Source organism: Paramisgurnus dabryanus, chromosome 9 (genome assembly GCF_030506205.2).
Source record: "Paramisgurnus dabryanus chromosome 9, PD_genome_1.1, whole genome shotgun sequence".
NCBI lineage: Eukaryota > Metazoa > Chordata > Actinopteri > Cypriniformes > Cobitidae > Paramisgurnus > Paramisgurnus dabryanus.
The window spans coordinates 28,885,789-28,900,215 of record NC_133345.1 but is presented as its reverse complement, the minus strand read 5'-3'; the positions used below and the strand labels follow the sequence as shown (position 1 = coordinate 28,900,215).

Sequence of the window (14,427 nt, the reverse complement as noted above, 5' to 3'; positions counted from 1 at the left end):
TCCACTACAAATAGGAGAAAGAGGCTACATTTGCACAATCTCACCAACATTGGAGAGGTGAAGACTGGAAAAATGTTGCCTGGTCTGATGAGTCTCGATTTCTGTTGAGACATTCATGTGGTAGAGTCAGAATTTGGCGTAAACATAATGAGAACATGGATCCATCATGATTTGTTACCACTGTGCAGGCTGGTGGTGTAATGGTGTGGGAGATGTTTGCTTGGCACACTTTAGGCACCTTAGTGCCAATTGAGCATCGTTTAAATGCCACGGCCTACCTGAGCATTGTTTCTGACCATGTCCATCCCTTTATGACCACCATGTACACATCCTCTGATGGCTACTTCCAGCAGGATAATGCACCATGTCACAAAGCTAAAATCATTTCAGATTGGTTTCTTGAACATGACAATTAGTTCACTGTACTAAAATGGTCCCCACAGTCACCAGACCTCAACCCAATAGAGCATCTTTGGGATGTGGTTGAACGGGAGCTTCATGCCCTGGATGTGCATCCCACAAATCTCCATCAACTGCAAGATGCTATCCTATCAATATGGGCCAACATTTCTAAAGAATGCTTTCAGCACCTTGTTGAATCAATGCCACATAGAATTAAGGCAGTTCTGGAGGTGAAAGAGGGTCAAACACAGTATTAGTATTAATCTAATACTAATGTTCCTAATAATCCTTTTATTGTATTATATTGTATTATATTATTTTAATATTATTCCTTTTATGGTGAGTGTATAGGTGATATGTTAGTCCAGTTATTGTGTTAAATTTTTATATTTCAGCATAATTTTCTCAGTGGAGCTCTCACAAGGCCCCTTAATAATGAATCAGATCATGTATTTGCTCTGTACTGACCCCTACTGATAGATAAGTGCAGTATGGTTGCATACTATACAGCAACATTTAGACTATTCACAAGCCATAGGGGCAAATGCATATGCTCAGGGCATTATTAAGCATAAATTAATAAAAAGATAAATTGAAGAAATGATAGCTTTATAGTCTTATTCATCTGACATGCAGTTTCTGATTACATAAATCTGGTGAAATTCTCAAATGTAAACACATAATCTTTCTAAATCAGAACTTTCCCTTTTATTTTCTAAACAATATCTTAAGCAAAACTGCACTGTGAATTTGAAGACTAAATGTCAGTCACGTTCTATAAGATGTATCAGTATTGTGTTGTAATTACAGCCCTGATTGTTGTTTTATTAGTTAAGGAGTTTCTTTGTCATTTTGCTTTTCTTTGTTGACTGATGATTGTTGATGATGCAAGGCCTTGACAGTCCAAAGTAAATTGTCTCATGCTTGACATTGAAATGTTTAAATGCTCGTGTTTTTGTGCTTATTTTCAGGGTTTCTTCGGGACACATACAGACCTTATTAACAAGTATGGACGAGTCTGCGGGTAAGTATTTCTGGATTTTACGATGGTCAAAAGCATCTGGCAAGCAAAAAATTAATAATTTGAAGCAAATTGAGTGTTTCTACGAAAAAATCCTTAGGATAAAAGCTGTTAATCTGAATTTTTTATAGTTACATTTATAAACACAAATATGAAAAACTTATTTGTTTTGTCAGGTGAAATATGAAAGACCTCTCATTATCCTGTGCATAATAGAAATCATTTTTTTTCTGATTATATTTCTGTGAGGAAAAGCAAAAGCAGGCAATGTGATTGTCTGAGTTATTTCCATTTCTAAAATAATTTTTCCACACAACGGTCTGAATGAGCACAACATGTGTGGTCGTGCGCTGACGTGATAAGACGGTTTCCTCTTTATATTCCAAAAGACGGGAGGTTTTTGCAGTCTTGTCATTCAAATTTAGACAGCACGAGCTCACGGTGTGCATGGTGTACTCTAATTTAGTCAGTCACTGGCCAGACATTTTGGTTTAATGTCCCTGCACCTGAGAGGCCGGCTTTTCTTCAGAGGAGATCAAAGCACAGTGAGCGTCTCTGCTCTTCCTGTGTCTAATATGAAAAGAATATAAAGATAATCACAACGGTGATTTTGTCTGCTTGTGTGTGTGTGTGTGTGTGTGTGTGTGTGTGTGCGCGTGTGTGTGTGTGTGTGTGTGTGTGTACCTGGTTATTATCACATTGTGGGGACCAATTGTCCCCATAAAGATAGGAATATCAGTACATTTGTGACCATGTGGGGACATTTTGATGTCCCCATGAGGAAACAAGCTTATAAATCAAACAAGATGATGTTTCTTGAAAATGTGAAGTAGCAAAAGGGTTTTTTGATGGTTAGGGAATGGGGTAGGTAAGGGGAATAGAATATACAGTTTGTACAATATAAAATGCATTACGTCTATGGAATGTCCCCACAAAACATGGAAACCTGTGTGTGTGTGACGTGATCCGGGGGACTGGATTGGGTGTCGGGACCGGAAAAGGGGATCTTATTTGGAATCGTGTGGATATGTCAAGAGACATTACGAAATCTTCTGTTTGGGTAATGTAAGAGTCTGAGCTCCTCACAAAAATCAAAGGACTTTGAAATACATATCAGTGCACTGCACTCTCCTTAAACCCCTGTCGGCTCCCGGAGCACAAGACATCAGTCAACCAAGTTCAGAAGTTTTAGCGCATGCGGGAGCACTCGGCTTAAAATGAGCTGAAAGGGTGGTTTATTTTTAAGGGTGCGATTTATTTTTCACTTTATACCTGAAACTATACGTCAGGTAGCCTATAATTTGAAAATGTCTTTACTCTTTAGTGAGAAGCCATATGGTGTTGTGCCTGACCAATTGTCACAAATAAGCCAAAACATATAAATGAAATATTAGTTTAACAAGCCACTAATTATAGTATACATACAAATATGTGACCCTGGACCACAAAATCAGTCATAAGTCACACAAGGTATATTTGTAGCATAGACAACAATATGCTGTATGGGTTAAAATTATAATTTTTTTATGGCAAAAATCATTTGGATATTAAGTAAAGATCATGAAGATATTTTGTAAATTTCCTACTGTATAGACCATTTCAAAAGATGTAAACAACACTGGTCCAGAAGCACTTCCTGTTTTCGTTTTTTAACACTATAACGTTGGGATAAAATAAACCAACTGAACATATACATCTGAATTAACTGAAGTTAAACAAACATCTTAAAGATAATGATATATGTGAAATAAAAAAATAACTGTCACAAACTGTAACAGGAAGTGTTTCTGGACCAGTGTTCTTTACATCATTTGAAATGGTCTATATATGTATATACAGTAGGAAATACTTAATAAGTAATATACTATAATAAGTAATATAGTTGTTCTCAGCTAAATATAATCCTATCCTAACAATCTATACATCAACTAAAAGCTCATTTTTCAACTTTTCGATGATGTATACATTTCAATTTTAAAAAATTGACCCTTGTGACTGGTTTGTGGTCCAGGGTCACATACAGTATGTTTAACTCTTAATCAAGGTGCTAAATTATGTCATAGAAGAACCATTTTTGGCTGTATGGTTTCATAAAAACCTTTTTACAAAAGGTTCTTTGTAGTTTCACAGTAGTCTTCAATCTACACCGTCAGAAAAAAAGGTACAAAAGCTGTCACTGAGATCATGGTAACCTTTAAAAGATCCTAATACAGTATGTACCAGTTATGTACCTTTGAGGTTCCAATATGCACCCTTAAGGTACAGAAGTATACTTTTTGAAAGGGTACCGCCCCAGTGACAGCTTTTGTAAAAAATTTTTTTAAAGGGGCTACAGTATACAAACATTAAAAATAAACCTTTGGGTGAACAGTTCTTTGGTGAACCAAAATGGTTATTGTATGGCTTTTCATGCACCCTAAAGGAATATTCCATTTTCTTAAAAGAAAAATCCAGATAATTTACTCACCACCATGTCATCCAAAATGTTGATGTCTTTCTTTGTTCAGTCCAGAAGAAATTATGTTTTTTGAGGAAAACATTGCAGGATTTTTCTCATTTTAATGGACTTTAATAGAGCCCAACATTTAATACTTAACTCAACACTTAACAGTTTTTTTCAACAGAGTTTCATAGGTCTATAAACTATCCCAAACGAGGCATAAGGGTCTTATCTAGCAATACGATTGTCATTTTTGACAAGAAAAATAAAAAATATGTACTTTTAAACCACAACTTTTTGTCAAAGTCCGGCCAGCGCGACCTAACGTAAATGCGTAGTGACGTAGGGAGGTCACGTGTTACATATATAAAACGCACATTTGCGGACAATTTTAAACAATAAACTGCCACAAAGACATTAATTAGTATCAGTTGACATACAACAACGTAGGAACGGTCCTCTTTCTCAACACTTGTAAACACTGGGGCGTAGTTTCGCGTTCGTCCTCTGTGACCTCTTGACGTCATGACGTATTGCGTAGGGTCAGTTGGCGCATCACGACCGGATCTACATGATGAGAAGATGTGGTTTAAAAGTGTATATTTGTTATTTTTATTGTCAAAAATGACTATCGTTTTGAGATAAAACCCTTATGCCTCGTTTGGTTAAATGTTGGGCACTATTAAAGTCCATTAAAATTAGAAAAATCCACCAATGTTTTCCTCAAAAAACATAATTTCTTCTCGACTGAAGAAAGAAAGACATCAACATTTTGGATGACATGGTGGTGAGTAAATTATCTGGATTTTTCTTTTAAGAAAATAGACTAATCCTTTAAGAGCGTTTATAACTAAAGATGGTATAAGGAAACATGCTCTTCTATGTGTTTTACACAATATTAAAAATAAACCTTTCAAAAGGTCCCTTTTTGGGCTGTGTGGTTCCATACACTTTAAAAAAAAGGTACTTAAAGTGGCAGTTTCCTGAACAGAGTTTAGGTTAAGCCAGGACTAGGTCTTAGCAGTGTCGGGGCGTGCATTTCACACCTAGGCCGTTCAGTGGTTTCCTGCCTGAATTAATCCATATTGTAATACCATCATGACATCAATAGAAACACATTAACTGTTAAATTACTATTTTTTACACCAAGGAATAAGTGTCAAATTTTAGTTTATATAAAAGACACTACAAAATGAGATACCTCAACAAATTATTTGTACACAAAATGTATCCTCCTTTCTTTGATGACTCTGTTGTACAGGTTAAAGGCGGAGTCCATGATGTTTGAAAGCCAGTGTTGATATTTGAAATCGCCTAAACAAACACGCCCCTACCCCAATAGAATCTGGACCTTCTGTTGATAGACCCGCCCCACACATACGCAACCCGGCATTTGATTTGATTTGATTGGCTATAAGTGTGTTTTGGTAGTCGGCCCGTCTCCTTTTCCAAACCGTTTTTCAAACATCGTGGACTCCGCCTTTAACAATAAGTCCTTTTCTATCGCCATGGAGGCTAATGCTGAAAGTCGAGACTGCCCAATAGTATTTCGGGCATAAGTTTAAATTTGTTGTAGGGCTGAGAATGTTCGTTTGACTGAAGCAGTGGACACAAATATAGACATCACCGCCAAACATGTCAATGTGTACAGCTTCATGACCTCACCCAGATTTTTATGCTGAAGGAAATCAAGGATTTCAACAGGATTTTTGCCTTCAAAATCAGTTGTGGCAAATTAATTGGCACTGATATATGTTTTGATATGTCAGGATAAGATGGTTTTAAATTAAGGCAGCTCAAACATGCATTTTAGTCTGGGACTAGTATAAGCCCTGTCTGAGAAACCACTTGAAAAGGTTTTTCACAGCGATGCCATAGATAAACCATTTTTGGTTCGACAAGGAACCTTGCAGTCTTTAAAGAACTACTTCTTTAGTGTTAAAGTTGTCTTATAAAACCAATAAAACCATAAATCCAAAAATGTTTCTTCTATGGCATGTGAAGCATGATGAAGCATTTTAACATCCACAAAACATTTCTGTTGCAAAATACTGTAGGTTCTTTCTAGTGGAAAATGGTCTTTAGACTACAGTGCAAAATGCATAGAATAGAAATGATTTTTTTATGGCATCACTGGGAAGAACCCTTTTATTTTTAAGAGTGTACCATACAGCCTGCACACATGAAGGGAGAGTACAGTAAAATGATAAGGGTGATCTGTCTCTGCTGCATTTGCCTCTGGCCGAGGACCAGCTGGGTATAACCATGTTTTACAGCCACTGGACGCGGTAATGAACCTTAGAAAAGCCTTCTGCTGGAACAGGAAGCCTCCGAAGCTTGTATGAACTAGATTAATGGCTTGAATTATTTGCCTAAAAGCTTTTATATCTAATTATCAGAGCTTAATGAAGGTGTTTAATTATCTACTCATTCCTGTTATTTCCTGTGAAATTGATTCTCGACTACAGACAGAATGAATGGAAGTTGCATGTTGGATGAAGGCGGTCTCACACTGGCACACGCTGTCAGTTCTCCGTTTCACAGCGTAGATGCCACGACCTCGGCAGCGAAATCTGCCATGCGTGACTACAAAAGAGAGAAGCATCATCAAACTTCTCACAGATCTGACCTTGACACACACACATAGACACACACATATGGTGTGTGTGTGAGACAGATGCATGTCAGTGGCCAACTCGCACATGTGAAAGGGGTGTCTGGAGGGTCTATAGACCTGCTGTGTTTTATCTTTGTCTGTGTGTGCATTTGTCCTTTGTTCTTTTCTCTGCTGTTATCCCCCTGGAATTTGAGGAGTGCACTGTTATTTATTCATTTCATCTTGTTTGTTTGTGTGTGTCAGTTATTATTTAGGCCGTCGGCCTATAGTGATCGTGGCAGACCCGGATATGCTCAGACAGGTGATGGTGAAGGAATTCAATAAGTTCCCCAACAGGATGGTGAGTGTGACATTTACACACCCTCATTTTAAACACACAGAGAGAGAGAGAGAGGAGAGAGAGCTACACTGTAAAAAAAATCTGTAATTTACTGTAAAACCTACAGTACAATACCAGATTTCATTTATACAGTATTGTTCTGTATACTTGCATTACAGTAAAATTACTAAAGCAGTTACTGTAGCTTAAAGGGATAGTTCGGCCAAAAATGATATTAAACCCATGATTTACTCACCCCCAGGCCGTTCGAGATGCATATGTCCAACAGTTATTTAAGAAAATGTTTTAGATCTTTCAGTTAATCAAAAGTTACAGGGTCCACGTCCTTCAAGTCCAAAAAAATATGCATCCATCCTTTACAAAATAAATCCAAACGGCTCCACGATGATAAACAAAAGCCTTCTGAGAGTAATCCGCGCGGTGTTGTTGTAGAAATATCCATATATAAAACTTTATAAACGAAAATAACTAGCTTCCGGTAACGCCGCCATCTTGGTCGCGTCCGCATTCAAGATGAGAGCGTACGCAGTTTACGGAGGGTTCTGTGCTGCTGCTCTGTGCCCCCGCCCTCCGAATTTGTCATACGTCACTAAGAAAAGTGTGTACACTACACTGATACTCTCTCCTGAATACAGAGGAGTCTAAGATGGCGTCAGGAAGCTAGTTGTTTTCTTTTCATAAAGTTTTAAATATGGATATTTCTACAACAAACGGTACAGATTACCCTCAGAAGGCCTTTGTTTATCATTGTGGAGCCGTTTAGATTTCTTTTGTGAAGGATGGATGCACATTTTTTGGACTTGAAGGAGTGGACCTCGTAACTTTACATTTGATTAACTGAAACATCTAACTGTACGTTCACACCGCCACCGGCGCGAACGTCAAAAAATGCTCTGGCTGCCCTGCCACTCTGATGCTCGAATGCATTCTCTGGAACCTTTACCGCCTTCTGATTGGTTGCCGCCGAACGTTTCTGCCTTCCGATTGGTTGCCGCAGAACGTTTCCGCCTTTTGATTGGTTGCCGCTGAACGTTTACGCCTTTTGATTGGTTGCCGCCAAACGTTTCCGCCTTTTGATTGGTTGCCGCCAAACCGCGTCATAGCTCATTACCATAAAGTTGCCATGATTTCAACTTTCCTCGATGCTCACACCGTCCAAGATGTGCTGCGCTGCTACTCGCCAGAGCTTGACATCGGCTCTTATTGAAAAAGAATGACTTCCGGCCACTTGGACGCTCTCGCCAGTGGCGGTGTGAACGCACAGCAAGACATTTTCTAAAATAACTGAAAATGTATTTGAAAATGCATCTCAGACGGCTTGGGGGGTGAGTACTGTAAATCATGGGTTTAATATCAATTTTGGCTGAACTATCCCTTTAACTGGTAGTCGTGCTATATATATATGCTTTATATCAACTACTTTATCATGAATTAAAAATGTTTGTTTTACATCTAATCTCTCTTCATGACAGCTTTTTGGTGACTAATGTCCGCATCTAGCTTACTGTGAAGGACTTTGGGTAACTGTAACTGCAACTGGTTGTGTGTAAATTTGCCGTATAGGGGAATTTAACTAAATTAAGTCAATTTTTGTTACTGTAAACTGTCTTCCTGGCCAGTTTTTTTTGTAAGGTCATCCGCTGTTAGACATGAATGGCACATACATACTTCTCATAATTAAAAACAAATAATAACTAAAACAATGACAGGGATTGGTTTTTCGATTTTTTTACCACTTTTATAGTCAATAGGTATTTTTTGTGCCTGTGTTAATATATAAACAGACTGTTGAGAGCAAACCCAGTCTGTCCGGTAATGTTTTGCCAAAAGGCTCCAGAGCTTTGAACTCGAGTTAAAACTAATGATCACATGACTTATGTATCAAAGCAGAGTCAAAGGTCATAAGATGGCCTCGCTGCTAGAGCAGTGCATGCTGGGAAATGCACAAAACAAACGATTATGGAAGGTCCAGATCAATATTGAGGCCATGTGCACCACTGGGGCTTATCGGCTATCACTTGACCTGTTTGTGTGTATTCTCATGGGTGGGTGCTTAATACATAACAAAGGCCGATTTACAATTTATAAACCTCACACGGTCTGCAACCATCAGTTAGAGAAAGCATATAAAGTAGATTGCCAGATTACCAAAAAGCCAAAAGATAGTATGTGTTGGCGCCTGTTGGTTAGTTAACAAATGTCTGCCTCCAAACACACACACACACACACACACACACTCAAACTCAAATCATCAAAGTTGACCTACAGCACAAAGCTTTGCCACCTGGCCCCACTTTAACATCTAACAATCTAAGCCTGGCCTGCTCGGTTTACAACAGTAGTTTTAATGAAACCAAGACAACACTGCCAAGTGTGATCCACGTAATGAAGCAATTTTAGGCGCTTAAAGGTTTGTGAACGCACATGCTGATGCTTGGCCAAGAATGTTTTCCTTGTTTTTTGGTAGTACATGAAGTGAAGCCACAAAAAAGTGTGCATATTGTAGTATACTGTGCTGCAGTGTGCATTGTAATACACTGCATATTTCTGCCAGGAGTAAAGAAAATGTGCATATTTGCTACAAAAATATGACCCTGCAATCTATGAGATTAGAAGCATCAAAGTTTGATTTTACTTATTGATTTCACATGATCTTACTCAGTCAGTATTAAAGATATCAAGGTTATATTTTCACAAAATGGTCTTTAAATGATCTTGGATAGTTTTATGTAGAAAACACAAAAATCGCAAACAATGACGGAGCTGGGTTTTTACACAGACTGGGTAATAATAAATAATAAAAGTTGGATGCTGTTATGCTATTGCAAATGCTGCCGTTCTTATCAAACTATTGCCGTGCCATGACAGTAGATCACCTTACAAGAAACAACAAAATACAGGGCCCTATTTTAGCGATCTAAGCGCATTGTCTAAAGCGCACAGCGAAACGTCTAAATGGGCGTGCCCAAATCCACTTTTGCTAATTTAACAACGGGAAAAATGGTTTGTGCGCTGAGCACACGGTCGAAAAGGGTTGGTCCTTTTTTTTAATGAGTAATGCAATAAACCAATGAAAGTCTCAGCTCTCATCCCCTTTAAAAGCCAGTTGTGTTGGCGTTATGTCTAATCCCTATTTAGATGACGGACTTTGTAAACTGAAAAACTAAGCGGAGGAAGAAGATCCCCAGTTTAAGATTAATGTTAAATAATTGTGTTGTTTTTTACTTGTATTGAAATTGTTATTTTTTTATTAAAACCTTTAAAACCCGTTTTCTTTTAGTCATGGAAGTAAAAAAGCAGGCTTTTAATTGCTTTAAATGTATGGCTATCCAGTATCATCAAAAAATAATTTACAAGTATGTAAGAAAAGCTTTGTACTCTAAAATACTTTATTTGTAACAAACAGGAGATAAAGAATTTACAAACGGCTCTCTGCAAGTTTTAGCACTTGGACAGCGTCATTAGTTTTTTTTTAGCATTAATTAAAAATGTTTCTCATCTCACCATATCCACAGGTACAGAGTCATCATATACAATAGTTCCGTGAGGTAGCATTTAAAAAAAAAACATTTAAAAACAGAAGCATTTGTTTAAAGCAAAGCATTTGTTTACTTACCAGGCTGCAGGTGAAGCCGCTCTTTGCACCTTCTAAAGTCTCATAATCGGTCCCCATTTATGTCCAAGAGACTTAATAATAATCTTTTACATTCAATCCTTTAATCTTTCATATTTAAAAGCATTTTTGTGCTGCGGCGCATTTATGTTTGTGATAAGCAAACCCGCGTTGTCGTCCCGTTTTTAGGCGCATATTACTAATGCGCTCTTTAAATAACAAAAAACATATTGCGCCATTGACTTTATACCAGGTTTTTGTTGGTCAATGGCGTAGTCTATTTTAGTTGCCTCAAAATAGCAATGCGCCAACAATGCGCCTGAACACACCTCGTTTTCAGACCAGAACGCCCATGGGCGCAAAAGGGGGCGCTTATGCATTTGCTATTTAAACAACATAGCCCTAAACGTGAAAATGATAATTGCGCTGGGTGGAAACTAGCAAAAGACACTTGCGTCGCGCACTGCGCTGCATTGCGCCGGGTGCACTGAAAAAAATGATTCATTGAATTTAATCAATTTTTTTAAGGTAAGTGGTTGCAATCACGTTATTTAGGCTACATTTAAACAAAAGTTTTACATTTTATTTTACTTTACTAATATTTTTTGTTTAAATATAGCTTAAATACATTGATTGCAACCACTTACCTTAAAAAAACTGATTAAATTCAATTTATAATTTTTTTCAGTGTGTAAGAGAGCCCACAGTTTCCACTATTGCAGCACTGCAGTTACACTTAAATGTAATAAAATATGTACTTTTGCTTGCATTATAAATTTTGTTTGACGTATCACAATACAGCAAAGGATAGTATGCACAACATCAAGCATTTGTATTCACACATGTTTAATGCCTAAGAATAAATACTAATATTAATTTTTGCAATATTCTAATAGTGACTGATGTTAAATGAGAAATTAATGTAAGATGGTTTAGGTTTTAGATTAAGACTGCAATGATCATCACATGTATTTTGTTCAACATGTTGTTTTTAAGGAAAACACCAAATTTTTTAAAAATATTTTACTGTGTTCTTACCTCAAATTAGAATGAATACATCCCTATCTTTTTTCAATTTGTACACTTAAACTTTGTACAGCGCGTCGTGAACGTGTTAGCATTTAGCCTAGCCCCGTTCATTCTTTAGGATCCAAACAGGGATGAATTTAGAAGCCACCAAACACTTTCATGTTTTCCCTATTTAAAAACTGTTACATGAGTTGTCACATGAGTAAGCATGGTGGCATAAGGAAAACATGGAAGTGTATGGTGGCTTCTAAATTCATCCCTGTTTGGATCCTAAGGAATGAATGGGGCTAGGCTAAATGCTAACACATTCACAACGCGCTGTATAAAGATTAAATGCACGCATTGAAAAAAGATAGGTATGCATTAATTTGTCTAAGTTAAGGTAAGAACATAGTAAAATATTGAAAAACTGTGGTGTTTTCCTTTAAGACTTTCAAAATGTACAAACTATGATTTCGATGCAGACAATGAGGGGCGGGACTAAACCAATGACTGAGAGTCTGATCGCGCTGAAAGATGACCGTTGGAAACGGGTTCGCAGCATTCTGACCCCATCCTTCAGCGCTGCCAAGATGAAAGAGGTGAGCTCTTGTAAATGTGTGTTACAATACTACAAAGAAATCGTTCCTGCTATGTAATCACATTTTATGGTTTTAACTCTAGCGCTATTGAAACAAAAACTTGGCTGGAAAAAAACTTGGACAAATAAACAATCTCATTTTCATAACAGTCATTAATAATGCTTTTACAAAGTTTTCACAAGCTGTACATTCTGCGTAGGCCATGAGATTCATTATCAGATGTTCAAATAAGAATGAATTTCCCACACTGATGGTAATCTGCCTACCCTCATTTCACACAAGAACACACACATTCATGGGTAGCTTAGAGTTTACGCAGCATTTGGAGTTAGGAATTCTCAAAAGACGTTGTTGGTTTATTGCACAAGGAGCTGTGATTTTGGAGGTGTAGACTTGTTAAACAAGCACAGTTTTAACATAAACCTATAAACTACTCGGCTTCTGTCACCTAGATTTAACTCTTTCTTCGTCCTTAAAATCAAACTGGTTAAGGGTTTGCACCCCAAATGATAGCAAAAACAATTTTGATATACCAAAGTAAAAACTATAATAAGGTTAATATATGTGACCCTGGAACACATATCAGGATCAATTATTTGAAATTGGGATTATTGAATAAGCTTTCTGTTGATGTATGCTTTGTTAGGATATGACAATAATTGTCAGAGATACAACTATTTGAAAACCTGGAATCAGAGGGTGAAAGAAATGAAAATATTGAGAAAATTGCCTTCAATGTTTTCCAAATTAAGTCTTAGCAACACATATTACCACTGATAAATAATTTTTTATATATTAATGGTAGTAAATTGACAAAATATCTTCATGGAACATGAACATAATATCGTAATGATTAAAGGGCACCTATTTCATTGCTAAAAACAACGTTATTTTGTGTATTTGGTATAATACAATGTGTTCGCATGGTTTATGGTTCAAAAAACACATTATTTTGCACATATCGCACATTTTTGTAGCTTCAGATATCGCAGTCTTTCTGAAACAAAATTATTTTGTACAAAACCAATCGATCCGAAAAGCGATGTGTCCCTGATTGGCCAGCTAATCTGTACGTTGTGATACGGCCTGAAAACCTCTGACGTCAGCAGGAAATGTGATGCTCCTTACCATGTTTAAAAGATTCGGTTACAATGCAATGCTAACAGGAGTTAACTTACAGGCTGTGAGTCCGAAGCGGGAGGAATTATATTAATGTGATAATGTGGGTCTTGTCTACGTCACCAATCCCAGGAAGAAAACTGTTGCCTACAATCCGTGTGTTTATTGTAGTCGAAGAAAATAGATTTACGTTGGAGACGATAACTCACGTCATTGTTTCCTTTGGGGCGTGTACCTTAAAGGAACACGCCCACATTTTGGGAATTTAGCTTATTCGTTGTATCCCCCAGAGTTAGATAAGTCCATACATACCTTTCTCATCTCTGTGCGTGCTGTATCTCTGTCTGACGCAGCCCCCACTAGCTTAGCTTAGCACAAAGACTGGAAGTGAATGGCTCCAGCTAGCATACTGCTTTCATAAGTGACAAAATAACACGAACATTTTCCTATTTATTTGCACAACTCTGACCGAACTCTCTGCTCCTCACCAGAGGGCTTCTCGGGTACTGCGACCAAATCATTCCGCCTAAGTAGCAGTACTTCGCCTTCTGAGAATATAGTTTCCAGTATTAAATACTGTTAAAAGATGGCTGTGTCTCATATCACCTTGTTATTTGTGACTATACAAATCACAACACATAAATTCGAAAATGTTCACGTTATTTTGTCACTTATTGGGAGCAGTATGCTAGCTGGAGCCATTCACTTCCAGTCTTTGTGCTAAGCTAAGCTAGCGGGGGCTGTGTCAGACAGAGTTACAGCATGCACAGAGATGAGAAAGGTATGTATGGACTTATCTAACTCTGGGGGTTACGGTGAATAAGCGAAATTCCCAAAATGTGGGCATGTTTCTTTAACATGTACTAATACACACTTACACACCAAATGAAATATAAAATCGTGAATCTGAGGATAGGTGCTCTTTAATCATCGTCTGAGATAACGATTGATTCATGTACATTCAACGATATAATATATATATAATATATATAGAGAGAGAGAGATATCATGACAACCTCAAATGTTGTCTCTAGATTAGTTGATAGCATGTTGATCTAGGAACACATCCTATACTTGGCAAAATCAAAGTGAGACTATTACACCCAGTACAAAGAACATGTTCTACTTAAAGACAGCACTTAGGCATTGAACCCTGACAGTAAAATGTGCTTTGAGTTCTTAACTGAGAGTCTTTACACAGCATGTGTTTCTATAGCTTGCACTGTTCTCTCTCTCAAGAATTGTTGTTGATGGAGTGCATATCA

General features: G+C 37.4%; 1 protein-coding gene across 1 annotated transcript in view; it reads left to right on the top strand.

The window, feature by feature from the left end:
- tbxas1 (thromboxane A synthase 1 (platelet)) overlaps positions 1-14,427 on the top strand; it is a 104,919-nt gene that overhangs the window by 40,100 nt on the left and 50,392 nt on the right. The window contains exons 4-6 of the mRNA XM_065283492.1: positions 1,374-1,426; positions 6,724-6,820; positions 11,927-12,043. Coding sequence (XP_065139564.1) covers positions 1,374-1,426; positions 6,724-6,820; positions 11,927-12,043 — 267 coding nt within the window. The remainder of the gene's footprint in view (positions 1-1,373; positions 1,427-6,723; positions 6,821-11,926; positions 12,044-14,427) is intronic.